This window comes from Balaenoptera acutorostrata, chromosome 5, assembly GCF_949987535.1.
Source record: "Balaenoptera acutorostrata chromosome 5, mBalAcu1.1, whole genome shotgun sequence".
NCBI classification, from domain to species: domain Eukaryota; kingdom Metazoa; phylum Chordata; class Mammalia; order Artiodactyla; family Balaenopteridae; genus Balaenoptera; species Balaenoptera acutorostrata.
In genome coordinates this window covers 40,365,168-40,388,469 of record NC_080068.1, presented here as the reverse complement: position 1 = coordinate 40,388,469, position 23,302 = coordinate 40,365,168, and the positions used below count along the sequence as shown (strand labels likewise).

The following is a 23,302-nucleotide window of genomic DNA, read 5'->3' as shown; positions in this document are numbered from 1 at the left end:
TTTATTTTTTTAATTTTCATTTTGTATTGGAGTATAGTTGATTAACAATGTTGTATTAGTTTCAGGTGTACAGCAAAGTGATTCAGTTTATATCAATACATACACATGTATCTATTCTTTTTCAAATTCTTTTCCCATTTAGGTTATTACAGAGTATTGAGCAGAGTTCCCTGTGATATACAGTAATTCCTTGTTGGTTATATGTTTTATCTATAGCATACTTTAAATAGCAGGTTATTTACTTGTCATTTACATATATACATATATTTGTGAAAGCCATATACAAAATTAAGCTTTCTGGACACATAGATGCTAGAGATGGGGAAAATCTACTATTAAGCATGTTAGTTTTTGTGTTAAATGAATATTTGTTGATTGAATGAGTATGAGAAAAAGTTTTATAAAAATATTAGATATAGTAATACATTTGTAATAAAATGTTAATGGTTCTGGAAAGAAATATATGAGACTCTATGATTTAATTTTTTAGATAGCCTATTTTAAGCATTATGTTGTGTGCAGAGTAAAAAAATAAACTGTAGTTCACCATCTTGGCTCATGTTATTAGACTATTTTATTATAACAACAAATGTATCAGAAGTTTTAAACCAAAGTGTTAATGCCTTTTATTTATGACTTTGTTTTTGTAATATTAAGACTTAATATTACTGTCTAATAGTGCTCTAGAATTCTTATGACTAATAGACTGTGAAGTGACTGTAGTAACTTAAGTCAGAAGTGACTTAACTGACTTAAGTGAAGAAGTGACTGTAGTAACTTAAGAAAATTAACAGAGAAATCTTTAAATAGACTGTACATAGATTTTAATTCTCTAATAATCCTATCTCCTTATTGGAGAGTACAATCTCCCCAATATCTAAACTCAAGAGAATTTGTAAGGAATTACAACTTGTCACTCAGGATAAACCTAAATTAGTTCCTGTAGTTGGGGTAGAACTAGAGGTCCTTATACTTAAAGAAACAATAGCCTTTTGGATCCTCAGCCCGTCTTAGCCGTTGCTTACTATAATATTACTGCTCAACGTCTCTTTTAATTTATCTTTAATAAATTTGTAAAACCACATCTCAAGGACAGAATCCACATAGTATACTAATTATAGACATTACCAGACAGAAGCAATTAGGAACTAATAGCCAGTGGCACACACTTATTAATATAGCTCTTAAGATTAAAAAAATTAACTCATGAAGAAGAAATATTCTACTAGGACACTGGTGTTACCTTTGGACAGTGCCAGTTCTTAACTGTCAGTGGTCACTTGTAGCAAAGCAACATTGTTGTATTACATTAGTAGTAAAGCATTCTCTTTGACACAGACCAACCTAAAGCCTATATGTAGTGATAACTTAGTTTATTAGATTCCTGACCACTGTTCTCAATAAATAAAATGTCAAGATGGGCAGTGAGATATAGAATTAGATTAAAAGAAGTAAGCAATTTTAGACATAATGCCTCGTATCTAAGTGAACTGATTGTTCAACTAAAACTTAAGAATAAAATTTTTCATTTATGAGTAAATGACCATAAAAGGTCTCTCCTTACATCTTACCTCTGAGATCTGTTACAAAAGCTAAGGCCTAAACTAGTGGGCTGTTCGCCTCCTCTCTGTTATATAATACTGTCAATGCTGATAAAAGGCTTCACTAAGCAGAAAGAAATCAAACATTTCCTGCCAAGAAAGCTTAAGGTGGAAACCTACACCTTGATCAGATCAGCATGATAGTGCTTCAGAACTTGGGGGTACTGATAATATCATGTTTCTTTTTTTATGTACCTGAACACATTTGTGAAGACAGATGGGGAATCGGGGAGCCTCTTTTAATACTGAAATGTCATTTTGAAGTTAGCTTCTAAGAGGTGCTGTGATTTTTTGAGTCTCAGTGTGAGGAGAAAGATGAATGATGATATCCCATTAAGGATAATGTTCATCATAAATAACAAAAATAGTTAAAACACAATGTACTTTGCAAGGAAGATTTTTTCAATTTAATTTAATAAATGGAATATGTTATATTATGAATACTCTTTATGATCTTAAAATCTTTTATTCATAGCTCTTCAACGTTTACTTATTGTTTGCCATTTACTTTTTAGCAAACTAGCGCACCCTCTGAAAGGAAAATGTTTGTGGTTTCATTTTAAATTTAAATACTTATAATTGTATGTAATCTAATCTTGTCTGTAAACTGTTTCTGAACTCAGAGCATCCTTAAAGGTGGAAAAATCTACCTATAGTCACTAATTGTTCTGTTGTGAATAACTTGATTTTTTAAATTACAGAATCTAAAACTTTTCCAGGAGATCTTTTGATTTCTGGTTTTATGACTTTCTCTCAAAAGAACTTAAATTCTCCCTCAGTAGATAATTATATGCTGAGAAAAATAAAATAGAAACAAAAAAGAAGCAAAATTTAGAACTTTATGTTGCTACTTGTTCAGAAGAGCTCATAATAGTTCAAATGGGTTAGTTCGTTTATCCTGTCACCTCTAAGAAGAAGACATAACAAATTATTTTCATTTTTGTAGATGAAGGAAGTGAGAAACAAATTAAGTGGCTTGCCCCAGCTCATGGATTGAATGACAAAGCTAGTTAAAACCCCATCTTTTGACAGTAATCTTTCTGGTAGATTATGCTACCTAAATTGACTTTAAAAGGTTTCAAAAGTTATATAACCAGTCCATTCTGCAAGCATTTTTTTGGAATTTCTTTTATTGGGAACAGTAAATACAAAAATGAGTAAGACATGATCCCTTATGTTATTGTTCCAGTTGGGGGTGGGGGTGAGGAAATGAGTAGGAGTGATGACAGATATATAATAAAATGGATAATTTTAATACAGTGAGAGAATGTCTTCATAGAGGTCCAGCATGCTCTGTGTGTTTAGATGAAGGAGCTTCTAACTCTGCCAGGATAGGAAAATACCACAGAAAGTTCCACCTGAAATCTTTTAAAAAGTAGCTACAATGGCATTGCTTTCAGAAATACCATTAGTTTAATTTCCTGTGATCAAAATGAGTAGTAAGCATAGCTATTAGGTGAACTTAATTAATGATTTCAGTGCTGTTTTTTGCTTGTTTAATAAAGTAATTATAATAGCCTGGGCACATGTTTGGAAAGAGATGGAAAGCATCTGAAGAAATTGCATTTTGTCTAGTCTCAAATATAGTTATTTGAGATGACACTGGTATTAACAGTAGATGGTTTTCACTTGTTTACTAGACTGAAGCATCTAATAAGAGGGCCTAGAATTCCATGTTTTCCCTCATTTATATGGCCAAATGCTATATTTGAACTCTAATATTGAGTTCCCAGATTAGTGAAATTTTTTCCCTAGTGCTTTAGCAACACAAAGCAACCATGATACTGTATTGCTGTGTATGATGCCATATGTATTTTATCCACCTGTGAAGTGTTAATCAGGCAATTACATATCTTGTTGTGTAGTTGAAGACAGTGAGCATCATGACATGACAAAACGCATTGAGACTCCTGCCGGTTAGGAATATGTGATTTAAGAATAGTATGTTTATAACCAGCTGAAATCCACCTCTGTGTCTCTACCTAAAGCTATGTCTCCTTTTTATTCCCAAAATCAAACAAAAGCAGTCCTAGGCTAGAAGATCCACTGGAGAAACCACCTAGCTCAAAACATCTCTTTCCTACCACTGCCTTTCTTTTCCTTCGAAAGGTCATCCACACTCAGTTTCCCCCTTTAATGCTTTTGTAGCTCATAGCTCTTACAATTTTACCTTAGAGCATTTGTAACAAGTATATACGTACCATTTTGAACCTTGTTTCACACTTCCACAATTTTTTTGCCGTTTTCCTGAAGAGTATCACTGCCCCCTCCCTTCCCTCCCCCCCATCTTACTTTCTCACTCCTCTTCCTATGTCACCATGCCTTTCTTTGTCCTGTTGGCTACTAGAAGAGAATTGTGGTTCAAAATCATTACTTTATAAGTCATAGTCATGAGATTTTAAGTTAGCTATCATAATATGATTTCCAAACATATAAAGCAAAATGAGCCATATTTTGTAGAAACAGAGTAGGAAGTTAATATAAACCTTTAAATGAATTATTTTCATTATAATTTTGTTCTACCCTGCAGAATTTAAAATAACTTTCTGAAGTTTTTAATAACCATGAACTGAAATATTTTATATCTACTAATTTTTATAAAGACAATAAAAACCTAGCATTTATAAAGCCGTAGTTGTCCAAGAGCCACCTTATTAGCAATTAGTTTTAAGCTTCATATGACTAGTGAGAAGACATGGCTCTTTACCATGGCCCAGTAACAGATAGCTAGTAAATACTAATGACCTAAAAGAGAATAATTTACCTGTTCCAAATGTAATAGACTCATGATACATTTGGAAAGTGATCTATTTCAATAGTGGTCAGCTTCACTGAAGAAGTCATATTTAAAATAAAACTATAGAATAAGAAACAACTAACCATAAGAAAGGTCCCAACATTTAAGAGACCTTAACGGAGAAAAACCTGTGGCCTGGATGGAATAAGGAAAGTGGATATGAGACTAAAAAGGATTCAAGTGGCACGCCCAGAAGGAGTCTAGATTTTATTTGGAGTGCAGTAATATGCCTTTGAGACTTATTAAGCAGGATGGTGACATCATGGAACGTGTTTTTAAAAGTTAGTTCTGGCTGCTGGGTGGAGGGTAGTTGGATGAAAAAACAAGCAGGGAGGCCATTGCCATTATCTAGTCAAGTGATAATGTTAATTAGGAATAGGGTGATGCCAGTGGAATTGGAAATAACGGAGTAACATATCTTTGAGAATTTAAATAGCCAGCACTTTCTGATGGGTTTGATATGGGGAATTAGGAAGATGAAGGGTTTCAGGAGGGTGCCCGTATTTCTGTTCTGAGCTGTCAGTTGGATAATGGTGCCACTTATTCAAGTTGGAAAGACCAGGGTAAATGGACATCTCTGGGTATGGGAAGCAAAAGATTAGTTTTAAGCATGTTCAGTTTGTGGTGCTTCTGAGATACATTAGTAGAAGGTCCAGTTGTTTCAGACTGGAGCTCCCAGAAGAGATCAGTGCCAAGAAAATAAATTGGGGAGTTGTCAGTATGTAGATAATATTTAAAGCCTTGTTAATAGTTGAAAGTATATAAGGAAAGAGTGAAAATATAGGGTTCTAAAACTGACATCTGAGGAAAGCCAACATTTGGATATCCAGTAGAGGAAGAGGAAAAAGGAGACTTAGAATGAGCAGTCTGAGAAGTAGGAAGAAACCAAGCTTGTAAAGAGAGGAAATGATTCGTTAAGGGATTGTCATCACTATTAGTTGTTGCTGAGAGGTAGGTAAGATATGGATGCAGAAGTGTCCATTGGATTTGGTAATATGGATATCATCAGTGATATATGATGAGAGTTGCCAAGGTGTAGAGGAATGGGAAGTTGACTAAAGTGGGTAGAATAATGAATGGGAAGTGAGAAATTGGAGACAGCAGTAGCTAGAGGGGAAATGTGGTAATAGGGGAGAGGTTTTGTTTAGTTTGGTTTTGTTATAGAGATATTAGAGCACGTTTTGTGTACTAATGGGAATGACTCAGTAGAAATGGGGGATAATGAAGATGGAAGCAGAGAGGGCAGAAGTTAACCAAAGAAATAAAATCTTTGATAAAGTAAGAGGAGGGGGGAATTGAACACATATCGGGAATTGGCCTTTGGTAAGAAATTTCATCCTTTGAGACAGTAGGGAAAAGATTGCAGACACGGGTGGATATGTAGAATTAGTCATGGAAAAATGAGTTGTCTTCTGACAACTATTTTCTTGGTGGAATATGAGACCAGCTCATCAGCTAAAGAGAGATGAGAGTTAAGGTGGGAAATTTGAAGAATGAGGAAAAATGAATCAGTTGTGGAAAGTGAGTGAACTTACTGTTAGCACATGATGTTGAGTGTCCGAAGTGGTTGACCGTGAATTTATGTGCTGCCAAAATACCCACTTGTTTGATTTTCTCCAAGTTTTGACTACTTGTTGGTAGTCAAGATAGTAAAAGAAGGCAGATTGTTGAGTTCATCTGTGATTCTATGATCTGTAAATCCTTTCGATTCTTATTTTTTATCTATTGTATTCTATCAATTTTTGAGTATCTTTGTTCTCTATTTTTAATACAATTTTAAATTAATGAGTTTCAACACGTGGTTTAAGAATGTAATTCACCCCTGAAATACTGTAAGGTAGACATATTTATCAATTTAAAATTATTTTATATTAGAATCTAAAGTCTGTGGCAATCTATGTGTCTAGATGTGGTGTGGTATATTTCCCAGTATTCTGTAGATCAGGGATCCCCAACCCCCGGGGCCACGGACAGGTACCGGTCCATGGCCTGTTAGGAACTGGGCTGCACAGCAGGAGGTGAGTGGTGGGCGAGCGAGCAAAGCTTCATGTGCCGCTCCCCTTTGCTCCCCAGCGCTCCCATTACCCCCTGAACCATCATCCCCCTCCCCCAGTATGTGGAAAAATTGTTTCCGTGAAACCAGTCCCTGGTGCCAAAAAGGTTGGGGACCGCTGCTATAGATGATGTGCCCCAAATAGGCGATGTTATCCTTATTTGCACTTGAGTGGATCCATGTTCAGGGGGAAGATAAGTTCCAAGAAAACATTTGAATCTAATTTTCAAGCAATTATGTGTTGCCATTCTGAAATTAATTTACTTTTCTATAATTATTAAGGTAAAATTTGTGGTCAGGGAATTATAGCTTATAGTTGTTACCCTGAAGAAGCAACTGACTTCTTCAAATGAGTTAATAAGCAATTTATTATTATCAGGAAGGTTTTAGTCATCATTTTACATTGTATCCATAGCAAATAGGTTATCAAAGAGGGATCACAGAAGGTCACGCAGGAAATCTTCAGTGTTTATGGGCTATTGGGTTAGTAACTATATTTTTCTACATTTCTCTTTTTAATAGTGGAGCCATATATGTGTGTGATTTTTTTTGTTGTTGAATCTATGAATTCAAAAAAATTTCTGGTTGGACATTTTTGCTGCGCCTCAATGCATTTAGACTGCTGCCTTAAAAAAAAAATTAGAATGGCATACTGGTTTTAACTACATCAAAGACTAAAGCATAAATAAGGATGGGTAATTTCTTCCAGTTGACAAATATTGATACATTGTGTTCGCGAGGAAAAACTATTTCAGTACATGATGGTCTGCCGTGGAAAAATTGTTTCTTACATAATTGAAACACAGTCAAGTTGTCTGGATTTCAAACATAATCAAATTTTCTGAAAACATATCTAATCATAATAAAACTTTGATACTTAAGAATTCCAAATACTACAATCTTTTTTCCATCCAGAATATAGCAAGAATTCTTTGTTTCTTCTTTGAACATGTTTATTTAAATGACCAGAAAATGGCAGGGCTTTATATTGAAATAATACCTATTTGAATTATATCTTTAGAAGTTAAAGGAGTATACTACATATTCTATTATTACCCCAAATCGTTTCATGAATAATTAATATTCTACCAAACTGTTTAGTATCAGAAACTCTTATCGATTTTTTAAAACCAAATCATTCACCTTTGAATATAAAATAATGCTACTTTAAGAAGTAAGTTCAATATATTATTGATATCATTAGGTAAGAAACATTGGACTATGAAAAGTTATACAAACATAACATCTCTTTCCACTTCCCTTATCATCACCACCATCCCATTTCATCTCTCTTCCTCCATTCGGAGAATTAGGAAATTGCCACCATTTTGATTGTCAATAGTAAGGTTACATTCCAGTTATTTTCTAAAAATTCTGTGCATACATGATAGATTCTTATCATTCCAGGAAGAAGCTCTACTTCTGATGTACTAGATACATACAAGTCTCCGTTCTCTCATCAGACCTTTCTTAACAAAGGGCTTAGTAAATCTATGGGATTTCTGTCCATCAGAGACACACAATATGAAGAAGATTATTTCAAGGACATTTCATCAGATAATAATTCTGGACATGAAGATTCTGAAAATTCTTGCTCCCCTTACCAGTTCAAAACTAGTGGCCCAGAAAAAAAAGCTATCCCTGGCATTGATGCGCTTCCCAAGAAGAAGATTTGGGCTTCATCCATGGACTTGCTTTGCACAGGTGACAGAGACGTCTCTTCTGGGGAGACTGACAGACACCAACACTGTCTGCCTGAGGCGGTAACAGTACGGACTTCAACTACTCCTAGGAAAAAGGAGGCAAGATACTCAGATGGAAGCATAGCCTTGGATATCTTTGGCCCTCAGAAAATGGATCCAGTGTTTCACACACGAGAATTGCCCACCTCCTCAGCAATATCAAGTGCTTTGGACCGAATCCGAGAAAGACAAAAGAAACTTCAGGTTCTGAGAGAAGCCATGAATGAAGAAGGTTAGTAATTTCGTGTGTGTTTGAGAGAGAATTGAATTGAAGTATTTAAAATTGTGTTTTGAAATAAAGAAGGGTTAGTAAACCATTCCATAAGTCTTATTTCCACTGCAAAACCTTTGTAGCCAAGTTAAGCTCGCTCTTCTCTGTCAATTTCTGTTCTTCCTTCCACAAAAACCCTAATCAAAGTACAGTGCTACCACAAAGTCATCCCTACTAAACACACCCAGTCCAGCCACCATATAAGTCTCTCAATATTTTAGGTAGGCAGGAGCCATGTTTTCTACCTCTTTTTAATCCTCCACAGCACCGGCTATCATGCACTATCTTGTGGGAGGCTTCTGTAAAGGACTGGTTCGTGGAAATGAGATGCAGTTAATCAAAATCAGCAATCCCAGGGAGGCAGTGTAGACTGGTGACAGTGCAGTGGTTCCCAAACCACCAGCTTCAAAAAACACATTTTGGGACACGACTCCTGGAGATTATAATTTCTTTGGTCTGTAATGAAGTTTTAAATCTACATTTTTAAAATCATAGTGTTTAGGTTTATAGATTTAGAGTCAGACAGCCTAGGCTTGAATTATTTACCCCACTCAGTAGCTATGTGATCCTTAGTTCAGCAGCTGGGCTTAATCACTCCGTCTTAAGTTACCCTATGTGTAAAATGGGCTTAACACAAATAAATTAATTGGGTAGTGAATGTAAAGTGATTAATAAGTCAAATTATTACAATCCTAGTATGGGGGCATAAAATAACTTTATAAATTATCAGTTATTATTTGCAGGGGAAAGCTCTGTTTCAAAAGTACCTATTCACACACAAAGCACAATATATTGAACAGAATAAAATTATGTTCTAGACATATGGCTAGAGGCTCTTTTTAGTATAGATAAGTGGAAGAGAGGGCAAAATAAGAGTTTTCAATCTAATCCTCTATATTTTTTTAAAGATTTATTTATTTATTTTTGGCTGCATCGGGTCTTAGTTGCAGCACGCGGAATCTTCGTTGAGGTGTGAGGGCTCTTCCTTGCGGTGTGCGGGCTTCTCTCTAGTTGTGGTGTGCAGGCTCCGGAGCGTGTGGGCTCTGTAGTTGTGGCGCACAGGTTCCAGAGTGTGTGGGCTCTGCACACGTGGGCTCTCTAGTAAAGGCACGCAAGCTCAGTAGTTGTGGCACGAGGGCTTAGTTGCCCTGTGGCATGTGGAATCCTAGTTCCCTGACCAGGAGTTGAACCTGTGTCCCCTGCATTGGAAGGCAGATTCTTTACCACTGGACCACCAGGGAAGTCCCTAATCCTCTACATTTTTGAAGATTAAAGTTTTATAACTGCCGCTTCTAGACCCCTGGAACATAGATGATTAAAGGGAGCTTTAAGGTGCTTCTAGTTCAGTGAGAGTAGTAACATAATCAAGGGTCATATTCATTTTTAAGATCATTGTCCTAGTGAATATTTTTGATTCATAAGTTGCCTTTACAGTACTCTGCTAAAGGTTTGGTCTGTTACTTAAGTTTTAAGCAAAGTTCTAGGACTGAAAATAGACCCCACATTGTGCTTTACTTCTCATAAATGAAGTTTTGCACTTTTTTTTTCAATTCAGGAGTTGCAAATTAGTGGGGAAATTGAAATTATGGAGGAAATTATTGAACACTTAATTAATATTATGGGTTTGTATATAATTGCATTTTTAAAAACATTAGCCAGCATTATGAGATGGTCGAATATAACCTAGATCTAAAAACTTTCAAAGACTTAAAAAGACTTTTATTTTTCAAAGAAAATAAAAACTTAGAAATTTGTTTTATGCATTATTTCACTGTTTAACTCTGATCAGTAAACTTTTAGAGTTGTGACAGCAAAAAGCAGTCACTTTGTAGCTTAAAATAAAGTTTCTCCTTTCAGAAGTTGTATTTCATGACTGTTTAGTGTTGCACAACAGCTAACATATGAATATAATTTAGCCTGACATTCTTATGAGCATTCCCTCATGGAGACATTTATGTAAAGAAATTCTGCCCATTGTGGAAAAAAAAAATCCCTCAATGATTCAAATAGATAAAACCATGACTGTCTCAGAATATAAGTAGTGAAGAAACACACCAATTTAGATGACTGTTTCTAACATTTAAAAGATTGACTGGTATATTTTCTTAACATGTAAATATTAAAATATTAATTCATAATGTTTTCAGGTGTATGTTTCAAAAGATTATCTGACTTACTATTTGGTAAATTAATAGTAGTTTGGATTACTGAAGTGAGGAAAGTGTTTTTTACACTTGAACCTTGGTTGAGAGTCAAATAGTAAAACATCAAAACTTTAGTGAAAATATTTTTAATTTGTTAAATTATGCTACAATAAATAGTCTGTTTAACATGTTTTGTTTGAATAGGTGATTTACGGGGATTTCCTATAAAGTGAGTGTTAAGTCAAATTATATCCTAGTTTGCATAGAAGTCTTTTATCTTTTTGGGAAACATGTGCATGCATGTGTGTGTAAGTATATTATGGAAACTCAAATAGACCAACTTGTTTTCAGATATGCATATATATATCTGCAAAGAATGATATATAATCTCTGTAAACTCTTACTTTTTCAAAATGGTAACTTGTTACAAAAAAAAAAAATTTCCAGATTTAGAAATTTTAGGTTTATTATAAGAGATAAAAGAAAAGGAAAAGATTTCTTTTTAAAAATAAATATGCTTTCAATTGTTTTATATAGGACAATTTCTATCCTGAAATCTCTCTTTGGTATTGAAGAGTTTTCAAAAGCATTTGATCCCACAAAGAACCTACCCATTTTCCCCCCGGAGTATATTTTATAACCAAGTTAAGGAAAACAGAACACCTTGAAAATGTTGGTTTATTATGGAAATATACCACCTTAAATAAACTCCATTATTATATAGTAACTTGCAAGTAGTAATAAATTATTTTTGCTTTAGACTAAAAGCATTGTTTGAAAGGAACGTTTGAGGTTTGGAATTCAAAAGCAATAATTTTATTAGTTATTTAGCTGAATAACTTACTGGTTTTATGCTGTGCTGTCTTTTTCTAAAGGGAAGATAATTTCTGTTAGCCGAGCAAAGTACAGATTGCCAGTATGAAGATTTCAGCTAGTATACAAAGAAGAAAAAATAATGGAAAATAATATAAACCCATTTATCTCATTTAATTCTTATGAATAGTAGGCTTCATAGATCCCTTTTCCGTGTGACTAAAGCATTTAAAAATATTAATACTCTGTACAGTTTTTGTGATCTTTACAATTGGAAGTTGCTACTGGGTATCAGTAATTTTAGAATTAGAAGAGGTCTTAAAGCACATGTGCTTGGGCTTGGGAAGATTTAATAATGTACACAAGATCACATAACTGGTTAATGATAAAGTTTCCATTATTATGGGAGATTGTAGATTTCCATGAGAGATTTCAGCATTCCAGTCTAAGAATTTCCCACTACATGTTACCTCTTAATTTTTTTTTTTTTTATAATTTTCTTTATTTTTTTTATTTTTTTTTTAATTTTTATTTATTTATTTATTTTATTTTATGGCTGTGTTGGGTCTTCGTTTCTGTGCGAGGGCTTTCTCCAGTTGTGGCAAGCGGGGGCCACTCTTCATCGCGGTGCGCGGGCCTCCCACTATCGCGGCCTCTCTTGCTGCGGAGCACAGGCTCCACATGCGCAAGCTCAGTAATTGTGGCTCACGGGCCCAGCTGCTCTGCAGCACGTGGGATCTTCCCAGACCAGGGCTCGAACCCGTGTCCCCTGCATTGGCAGGCAGATTCTCAACCACTGCGCCACCAGGGAAGCCCCACCTCTTAATTTTTAAAAAAGGATGTGTTACAGTGTTCACTGGGATAATACAACAGTCAGAAGAAAAGAAATTGCTAAATTGCAGTTTGTTCTTTGGGGCACATGAGGAGATTCATTGAACTAATGGGAAAGACAATTGTCTCCTTCAACCTCAAATGTATAGCCCTTACCTTAGCCCAGGCCCCATCCTCTTGAAAGGAGCCTGTACCTAAATCACCTCCATGGCATCTCCTCAGCTGACAGCATCAACCAGCCAACTAGCACAAGGGAGATCAGACTTTAAAATCACGGAGTTTGGTATTGGAAGGAATTTGGATATCATTTAAATCAAACATCTCATTTTCAGAGACCCGGAGTAGACTAGTTTGCCAAAGGAAAGACATAATTCATAAATCATAACAGAGCTGAATTTAGAATCCAGGTCTCTGAAGCCCCAGAATAAGATTTTTTCCATTCTGCCATTCTGATTTCAAGCAGAAACCAGAAACATTTCAGATATATTGTTGGGAAAATATTTTACTGCCTGGGAAGTTGGACATTCAAGTGACCATCTAAACAAACCCCTTAGATCTCTTCCTAGTAAAATTATATAATTTTTAATACAGTAAAATAAGATATTATTATGAAAGAAAGGCTCATTTGGTTCTTCCTTCAATAAATCACACTGGATGTGGGTTAAGATAGAGCTCCATTGTGTCATATCCTCTATTGTGGCAGATAGTGGGATTTTGTTTTGCTTTGTTTTGGATAGTGTTTTGATGGGGCTTTACTACGGTAGGATCTGTAAGATGGTTATCCTGTACCTGATGACATAAGAGAGTAAACTATCAAAAAGCAGTGGTTGGTATCGAGTGCTCTAATTTCTTTGGGAACAAAATAAAGTTAGGAACAAAAAAGATCCCAAGAAAGAAATTGTAGTTGAAGTTTAAAAATCATAAGATTATTATGATGATTATTAATAGTTTTCTACATTCATAAAGCAGTGAGGGAGGGGCAGGAAGAAACATAACAGCTTTCTCTCATGGAAACTAGTTTTAAAATTTGATGTCATTCCCTTTTTTTGCTTTATTCTTTTCATTTCACTCTTTTCACCTCAGCATAGGACTGTCCTATTCTACTCTTTTCCTTTCTTCCCTGTTCCCAGTATTTTCTTTTCCACCTGTCTCTACTCCATCTCAAGATCTGAGAAATTGTCTGTTTTCTAATGAGAGTATCTGTTGCCGTGTCGTTTGTGGTGTAATTGCCACACACTCCCTATCCATTGCTCTGTGGGTTGGCAGCACATTCCTGATTATGAGAGATTGACTTGGAACCAGTACTGTGAGTATAGTATGAACAGCACTCCACACCCTGGGTGGGGACTATGAATAGAATTTTGCTTCCAGCAGTCAATCTACTTTATGTCTAAATTACGTATCGTTTCCTTTCTTTCAGTGCTGTGGCCTCTGGTCTAGCCTAGTTTTTGCTGTTCTGTGACTGTTGTGTGAATACAGCTTAAACTCTGTTGTGCAGCTAGAGTATGGAAACACTCAAATATGTGAGCCTGTTCTCATTATTAAGGCACCTGAATGTTTCATTTCCATTCACATTCATTCCATTGAACTTGAAAGTGCATATACTTTTTTTTTTTTTGGCTGTGTTGGGTCTTCGTTTCTGTGCGAGAGCTTTCTCTAGTTGTGGCGAGCGGGGGCCACTCTTCATCGCAGTGCGCGGGCCTCTCACTATCGCGGCCTCTCTTGTTGCGGACCACAGGCTCCAGACACGCAGCCTCAGTAGTTGTGGCACACGGGCTTAGTTGCTCTGCGGCATGTGGGATCTTCCCAGACCAGGGCACGAACCCGTGTCCCCTGCATTGGCAGGCAGATTCTCAACCACTGCGCCACCAGGGAAGCCCGCATATACTTTTATAGTTACATTTCAGAAGAGTAGGAGGATGGAATCATAAATGTTACAGTTCATCATAGAGGATACTACTAGTGACATTTTATGGAGAGAGAGAAATATTTTCAAAACTTATCTTTCTTTTCTAAGAGCCAAAACTGGTAAAGATGAACTACTCAGTTTTTATTTTTACCTTATTTCCCTTAGAATAGCAACCCCCCCACCGCAAAAAAGAAAAAAAAAAAAAAGATTGAGTCGTTATTTGGATTACTCCATGAACTTAAATAATTTAAATAATCAGTTTCCACAGAAGTACATATGAATAAGCAGGGATTTTATGTGATATTGGTCAAGTATCACATGTACTTAGGTATTAATGACTTCATTATTATACTACTAAGATACAATATATTTTGTATCTCTGAAGAGCACACTATTATAGATGTATTCAACATCTTAACCAGAAAGAATCAAGTGCGTACTATGTTTCCAGGGCGGAAATTTAAGGAGATTTATGTTTTAGACCAGCATTGTCCAATAGAACTTCAATGGAGGAAATGTCCTATATCTACAAAGTCCAGCTCTGTAGTTAAAAGCCACGTGTGACTGTTGAGCACTTGCATTGTAGCTAGTGCAACTAAGGAACTGAATATTTTATTTAAAATTACCTAGCCATTGAGTGCAGCTTCAAACCATTCTCACACAGTTAGTCCAGTAAAAAATACCAAAGATTGGTTTGAAAAGCATTTGAGAAGAAGTATGCAGTAAGTCATTCTTTAGCTTAAAAACAACTGAGCATAGACATTTACTTCTCTTCTTTGATTTATCCAAGTGAAAAAAAAATGAAGTTCCGTTTTTAAATGCTAAGGAAAGTTAAAAGTGAAACCAAAACGAGCTTTCCAGTGTCTATAATCATAGTAATATAATACTGGTTTTGGAGTCCACAGAAATCAGAGGGTACTTTATCAGAAATTAGGGACCTAATTTAAATCTAACTCATACATAGTTAACATAGACCCAGTTTGGCTTTGATATAGAAACCTTCTGAAAAGCATGGATTGATATGTTTGTGATTTAAAATGGATCTTACTAGTAATGAGTATCATCACAAGGTTTAAGACCCAACAGTTTTAAACTCCAAAATATTTCTTCATTTCATTCCAGTCTCTCAGTTCCTTCTGTTGCCCATGGACTATAGAACTAGCTTTCTAAATTGATCCCTCAGCTATAATTTGTCCTCTGTTTACCTGCCATGCAAATTTGAATACATTTCTTCTCTGCCTCCAGCCATTTAATAACTTTTTATCAGCTGAGCAGGATAAAATTCAGGCTTCTTAGATTATGGTATTTAAGGCTTTCCATTATTGTGTCTCTCCAGTCTCACCCTTTAGCATTTTCCATCTCACAAGTCATTCCAACACCACGTGTATTCGCGCACTCTCTCTCTCTCTCCTCCCCTCCCACTCCTCTTGCCCTCCCTCACCAACTTCCCTCCATACAGGCTATTTTATATTTTCATGCTTTTATTCATGCAGCTTTCTGCCTTAAAAGACTGTCTAAGCTTTCAGGTATTGCATAACTCAGGAAGCTTTCTCTCATCTTCCCACTTCCAGATGTTGGCCTATATTTTTCATTGAAATTATTTGTTTTAAAGAGCTTTTTTCTCCTCTTATAGACACCAGAAATTTGCCCTGGTCTAATTCATGGCTACATCCTTAGTATCTACGACTATGCCTGACATATATAGATAGTAAGTGTTTGTTAATCTAAACTGAATATTGCAACACGGCTGTTAATATTAAATGTTTAGTATATTCAGTGGTGCTATTTCAGATATGGAATACAACAATATTCTCTAATGAATTATGCTATATAGTGAGGAGAAATCCCACCTCCTTCTCCTCTGTTTTGTCCAACTCTAAGAGAAAATCACATACTTGTCAGTCACAGCCTGACCAACCAACAGCAAATGCAATCACTTTCCTTTAGAACTCTGTACTGTTTGAAAGCTTTAGAAGGGGCAGTTGAAGTCATAACAACAAAGGATCCTGGAGGATGCTAGAAGAGTGGTACAGCTGGCCCAGATTTATGGCTACTGCATTACACAAGACCATCATAGAGGAACTGTTCACTCTTGTTGCCTTCCTACTCTGCACAAATTTTACATCTATAAAGTAATTTATATTTCACAGAGTATTTCTCCATGTACCTTTCCTCATTTATATATATTCATACTTGCATGTGTTCTGTTTCTCTTGGTTAAAAATTCTATTGATCACGTCTAGCTCTCAAAGGATTTTAGAATATATTCTATTCATGTATCATGCAGCATGGTGTAATATAGAATACAGTGGACTCTAGTGATCATAAACAAGGTACAATCTCTAATCTCCAGAAATTAACCCCCTCAAAAGAAAGCATAGAGAAAAACACTTCATACATGAATACATAATGTTGTTACTTTTGTTTCTCTGCTTTATTTGAAGGTTGAAATATTTCATTTGTTAGAACCTATAACTATAAAAATGCAGGGTTTTAAATATTTTTTTACAGTGCTGAACTACAAAACCCGTCATTTTAGTGCATTTCTCTTTGAAACTTTTATCTATAATTTGGGTCATGTATTAAAGGTAAAGAAATGCCAAGCTAAAAGTGGTTATTTAATTCCTGATGTTGCAATTGCCTGAGTCTCATTTCCTTCATGTTACTTGTCTGAGCTTGAATATGTGTCACTTGTAAAACGTGTTTTTAGATTACAGTTTGCGCTGGCTTAGATACATTTTAATGTGAAGATTGTAGATTTGAACGTTTCATCTAAAATAGCTCTACATAAGCTCAGAATATCATGCAAGTCTTCATAATTCCCTAACCATTAAAAGTGTAGTGTTCATGACCACATGCCACAACTTCATATGTTTAAAGTGTTAAGTGTGTTAAGTAAGTGTTGGTGGAAATTGTGACTCTCAGTCGTCAAGAATTTATGACAAAACACTAGCCTATTGAAAAGCTGCCTTTTAATGTTGCTATATAAATGTGGAGTCAATACCATGTTAGAGTTGCAATTTAGAGGATCAGGTAACAGTTAAAGGATAATAAAATATTTGTTAGATTTTTTTTTTCTTTGTTTTTGGCTGCATTGGGTCTTCATTGCTGCGCCTGGGCTTTCTCTAGTTGTGGCGAGCAGTGGCTACTCTTCTTTGCAGTGCACGGGCTTCTCATTGAGGTGGCTTCTCTTGTTGTGGAGCATGGGCTCTAGGCGCGCAAGCTTCAGTAGCTGTGATGCGGGGGCTCAGTAGTTGTGGCTCGCAGGCTCTAGAGCGCAGGCTCAGTAGTTGTGGCGCCCGGGCTTAGTTGCTCTGCGGCATGTGGGATCTTCCCGGACCAGAGCTCAAACCCGTGTCCCCTGCATTGGCAGGCAGATTCTTAACCACTGCGCCACCAGGGAAGTCCTGTCAGATTTTTATACCTTGTAATCTGACCAAAAAAATAGTACACTCTTAATTATGGTAAAGTAATACTAGAAATTAAAATATACCTTTAATTGTCAGAGTATGTATGATTACAGAATCTCTGTAACTAGACTTCTATCCAGATGTTAATTCTTTAAGCCATTATTCTCTAGTCCCTATTCTTCTCATTCTCTCACCACTATTCTACAAAATGTTTTTTGGAGAGACTATATTGCTGTGTGTTTTATGTGTTTCACATGCATATATTCACACACTCAATTTGATGTACTGCTTTTTTGGTGACATGTATTCAGGCTAATTTTATTCTCCCATTTTTTCTTTTTCACTCGTTATTATTTCTATGCTAAGATTGTTAACTACAACTTTATTTTCCATGTCTGAAAACTAAATACATATAGGAAGTCAAAGAGAAGAAAATCATCTAGTGAAATGAGGAATACTCATGATCCTAAATGAACTCTAGTACACTGATTTACACAATGTAGGTTTCATTTAAATATTTACTAGCTGAGAAAAGAAATTTGCAAACCAACAAATTCGATACTGAGTCTAATTTTATCCCACAAAAGGCAAATAAATTCAGTTCTCCAATTGTAATGGTGACAGCTTAAAATTTTGCTATTGCAGTTTTAACATTGCAATGAAAGTAGCCACATGTGTATTTTATAAAATGTGTATTTGAATATTCTTAATAGGTCCATTGCACATGATTCAAAAATTTTGGCATTCAGGAAACTTTGTAATATTCTATAAATACTTAAGAGCATCTCTTTGTTTAAAAAAAAAAGTCTGACACTTTCTAATTAAAATAACAATCACTAGGTTTTTTTGATGCGGGGAGATGGGTACATATGAGGACTTGTACTCTCTGTTTTTGTGTCTGTTTAGAAGTTTTCATAATAAAAAATTGTGTGTGTTTTTTTAATCACTCAGTTAATACCACATTCATGGGATCTGGACCAAATCTAAAGTGCTAATATTATACATTTAAATATAGATAGAAAACATAACTGTTGTCTGGATCCTCCAAAAAAGGTCGTCAATAATGGTAGGACACCTTGTGGAAAATTAGGGATTATCCTTCTTTTGCAGACCAGACAAGAGGAAGAAAGCTACTACCTATCTAGTTAGTGTCTACTGGGTGCCTTTTGTGTAGGTCATCAGAAAGCCAAGAAGTGTTTCTATCTGTCAGCATGGAAAACATGCCTCTGTTATACACCAATGCAGATTCTCTTGGTAAAAGACATGTAATTTTATAGTAATTCCTGAAACTGTTACATTTATTATTTAATTCAGAAATGGAAAGCTTATAAGGACTAACCTTTCTTGTAAGCACAACTGAGTAGTAAATTTTGGCTGAGAACTTTAATCTGATTCTAACCGTTTTATAACCATGACTGTGTAGTAAATATTGCCTGGGAACTTGACTCTGGTTATATCTGCCATGCCATTAAGTGAAAGGAACATGGTTAACAACGTTTTTTTTTAAAGATGCATTCTGGAATACAAGAAGCTCACAAAAGATTCCTACCACTTTAATTAACATAAACACCCCACCCCTACCCCAGCCTTAGAAGGGAAAAGTTCTTCCTGCCCCTTAATTGTCCTGCTAAGCTAGTCATCCGGTTTGTGTTTCCAGAGTGTTTGTGCCCTAATACTCTGAAGCGGTAAAGCATCATAAGGCAATGTCCTCCCTCCCCCTGGGTGTGGTACTGAGAACATTTACAGACAGTAGTTCATCACGGGAAGATGATTTATTGTTATATATATTTTTGTGTGTGTAAATTTATTTGTTTGTTTGTTTATTTAGGCTGTGTTGGGTTTTCATTGCTGCACACAGGCTTTCTCTAGTTGTGGCGAGCGAGGGCTACTCATCATTGCGGTGCACGGGCTTCTCATTGCGGGTGGCTTCTCTTCTTGCGGAGCATGGGCTCTAGGCGTGCAGGCTTCAGTAGTTGTGGCATGTGGGCTCAGTAGTTGTGGCTCACAGGCTCTAGAGCACAGGCTCAGTAGTTGTGGCGCACAGGCTTAGTTGCTCCACGGCATGTGGGATCTTCCCAGACGAGGGCTTGAACCCATGTCCCCTGCATTGGCAGGCGGATTCTCAACCACTGTGCCACCAGGGAAGTCCTGGTGTTATATTTTTAAGAAGAGTTTGTCAAAGTTACATTAATTTGTCTTACAGAGGAACGCAAGGATTGAAAAAAGTTTACTAGTGTTGTCAGAGTAAAGGAAACAAAACATAGCCGAGCAAAAGACAGGGAATGTGGATGCTGTGAAATAATGTAAGAATAGTTATAAAGCACCACCAGAGAATGGAAATTAAAATTAAAATTTATTTACTCTTATACAGCCACTTTGCAGAAATAGTTATGAAGCAGTAAATTCAATTAATATGGGGTGTGAAATTGTTATTGCAGGCGTTAACATCCAAGTGACTGAAGTTCTCTCCTCTGTCTACTGAATAGGTTTGCTGCAACTTTCCACTTTTCATTGTGAGGTAAAACCATATTGCCTCCATACATTTGGGTCTTTCCCTTGGCCTTGTTGGTTTTACTGTCCTGTGGGTTACAATGCCAGGTTTGTAATTTGGTCAAGTTACCTTGGGAAAATCCCTCAAAACTTTAACGTGGATGTTCTGTACAATAAAACAAAAAGTTCTTTGGTGCCCCTTGAAAATAGCAGTTCTTCTTACATAACCAGTTAACTATGTTCATTACATTTAAATTAGATAAAACTAATAAATAAATTAGATAAAACTGTTGTTTGACATCTTCTACAATCCTTTCAAATCACATTCATCTTAAACCAGAGGAATTTTTTTTTAATGCATTTTTATTTATTTTTTATTTTTACTTTTTGCTGCATTGGGTCTTTGTTGCTGTGCATGGGCTTTTCTTTAGTCATGGCGAGCGGGGGCCACTCTTCGTTGCAGTGCACAGGCTTCTCATTGCGGTGGCTTCTCTTATTGCAAAGCATGGGCTCTAGGCACGTGGGCTCAGTAGTTGTGGCTCATGGGCTCTAGAGAGCAGGCTCAGTAGTTGTGGCGCATGGGCTTAGTTGCTCCGCGGCATGTGGGATCTTCCCGGACCAGGGCTCAAACCCATGTCCCCTGCATTGGCAGGCGGGTTCTTAACTACTGCGCCACCAGGGAAGCCCACTTTTTTTTTTTTGGCTACGTCGGGTCTTTGTTGCCGCGCTTGAGCTTTTCTCTAGTTGCAGCGAGCGGGAGCTACTCTTCCCTGCGGTGCACAGGCTTCTCATTGCGGTGGCTTCTCTTGTTGCAAAGCACGGGCTCTAGGTGCGTGGGCTCAGTAGTTGTGGCGTGTGGGTTTCAGTAGTTGTGGCTCACGGGCTCTAGAGAGCAGGCTCAGTAGTTGTGGCGCACGGGCTTAGTTGCTCCGCGGCATGTGGGATCTTCCCGGACCGGGGCTCAAACCTGTGTCCCCTGCATTGGCAGGCTGCGGCACCAGGGAAGTCCCAGAGAGGAGGGTTTTTTTAATCATTTATTTTACCATGAGACTGCCCTGTGGTAGAATGGAATCATTTTTTTTAAAGTTCTGGTACATACTTGGATTTTCAATTCCAAAACTCTTTTTATAAATTATAGTATTATTTTATACTTATGTTCACTGTATACAAAGCTGGACAAAGTAGGAGTCTTCTATATTGTGCATGCTTCTCCTGGTAAACATTGTTATAAGAACAGTACACAACTTCCTGTCCGTCAAGTCCATGGCCAGTCATTTAACCTTCAACTCTTCCCAGCATTACTCCTATCCTTTGCCTCAGCATGAGCTCCCAATTTTTCCAGCCCATCATTTCCATCCTGGTTTCCAACCTGGTTTCTGTGGTGCCATTTAACTATTTCATTCATTTATTCATCTCTTTTTCTTTTAACAATCTCTGTTAAACACCTCCTAGCACAAGGGAATAATTCATTTTGTGAAGTACCTGTCCTCAAGTTTGCAAACTAGTAAAAAAGAAACCCTCACATACCTTGATGATCTGCTACCATGCATCCCATATCACTCCTCAGTTCTAGGTATTTCCCATGGTCTGCTTTCTCTAGTGCCTAGAAAAAGCCACAAAACCATTCTGATTGGTTCCAATAAAATTCATGCATTCTAGCCTAATCTAAACTCTCACTGTAACATAAAAGCTTTCATGGGTTTTTTTTTTTGCTGACTCAACACTTTCTTCACAGCAGAATTTCTTTACTCTTCTCAGGAAGTGATTTACTTTTATTACCAGGAGTATGGCAAATTTCTGATGAGTATCTTGGGATTCCCTCTGTATTTTCACTCTTTCCTTTGTTCATCACTTCTTTCTCTTAAGAAGGAAAGGTTCTTTCTCCCTGCTAAATTAACCATCCCATGTATGTTGGTTTTTTCCCATCTCCTCCTCCTGGTTCCTTCACATTTTTCCATCAGTTTTCCCCACTATCATTTGCAATCTCCTCCAATCTACAGATTTATTATCCACTGCCTAAAAACATCCTCAGACATTTCACTCTTCCAAAAAGACCCTAATAACTCATCTAGTCTCATTTAGTTTATTTCTTAAAATCTTTTTTCTTTCTCAAACCCTCAAACTTCTTGAAAGAATAGTGTTACTCATTTTCTCAATTTACTATCATTTAGTCTGATTTGGTCTCTCACCTGTCTGTGCAATGGAAATAGTCCTCTTAAAGGTCATCAGTGACCTTTGTGTATCACATATATTCATCTTTTCATTCATTCATTCATATTTACTCAGAAAATATTTATTTTGTGCTTGCTATGCATCAGACACTTGCTAGATACTAGAGATATATCTGAAAAAGACACAATCCTTTTTGTCAGAGTTTATAATTTTGGTAGAGGAAACAAACAAGTAGAGAGAGAACTATCAATATTAGGCAGTGGAAGAGTCACAATTTTTTAAGCATAAGGCAATATGAAAGTACAAGAAGCAATATCTAACTCAGCCTTTAGGTGGTCATGAAAGCTTTTGTGGACATGAAAGATTTTTTTCCTTTAAGGCTTCTCTTAAAGGAAAAAGAAAAAGTATTCAAAAGAAAAGTGGAGGAAAGGCATTTCTAGCAGGGAAAGTATCTTTCAGGAAAGAATCTAAAAGTTTATATGCTTTTGGTTATCTGTAAATTCAGTAACACAAGTGCAAAATTTGGAGAAGTGGATGGTGAAGATGCCCTGGAACAAGGGTTCTACCTGGATTGAGTTTTTAAAGTTCTGTTTCAATGTTTGTGTATTTCAGTGTGCTTTGGGCGGGCAGGCAGAGAAGAGAGGTCTATGCTTTTCATCTGATTCTAGCAAGGAAGAACCTATGACTTCAGAATATGAAGAGCCACTGCTATAAATGTAGTCAGGGACCAGCTTATGGAAAGGCTTTGAATACTTAGCTAAGGAGATACTAAACTGTATCTTGAAGACTCTAGTTTGAAGAAGTTTAAGAAATACAGTATTATGCTCAGATTTTCATTTCTGGAAAGTTCACTCTTTGTAATGTGCATTATAATATGAGACAAGCAAGAAAGCAAGACTGCAGAGAGGGGAATCTAGGACACATGAAGTAGTCCAGGCTTGAGCTGAATAGTCATCTATGATAGTGATCATGAGTACAAAGAAGAGGGGTGAGTCAGAAACATTTAGAAGGTAAAATTTAGATTTTAGTGAGGTTCTGCCCCCCTCATACAGAGCACACACCATACATC

General features: G+C 36.4%; 1 protein-coding gene across 11 annotated transcripts in view; it reads left to right on the top strand.

Moving 5' to 3' along the window:
- The window catches only part of PTPN13 (protein tyrosine phosphatase non-receptor type 13), a 242,081-nt gene that overhangs the window by 100,182 nt on the left and 118,597 nt on the right, over positions 1-23,302 (top strand). For 10 of the 11 annotated variants that reach the window (XM_057546711.1, XM_057546717.1, XM_057546713.1 and 7 more), the window contains one exon: positions 7,859-8,425. The exons of the other annotated variant lie outside the window; for it this stretch is intronic. In XM_057546711.1, coding sequence (XP_057402694.1) covers positions 7,859-8,425 — 567 coding nt within the window. The remainder of the gene's footprint in view (positions 1-7,858; positions 8,426-23,302) is intronic. 11 annotated transcript variants of the gene reach the window in all.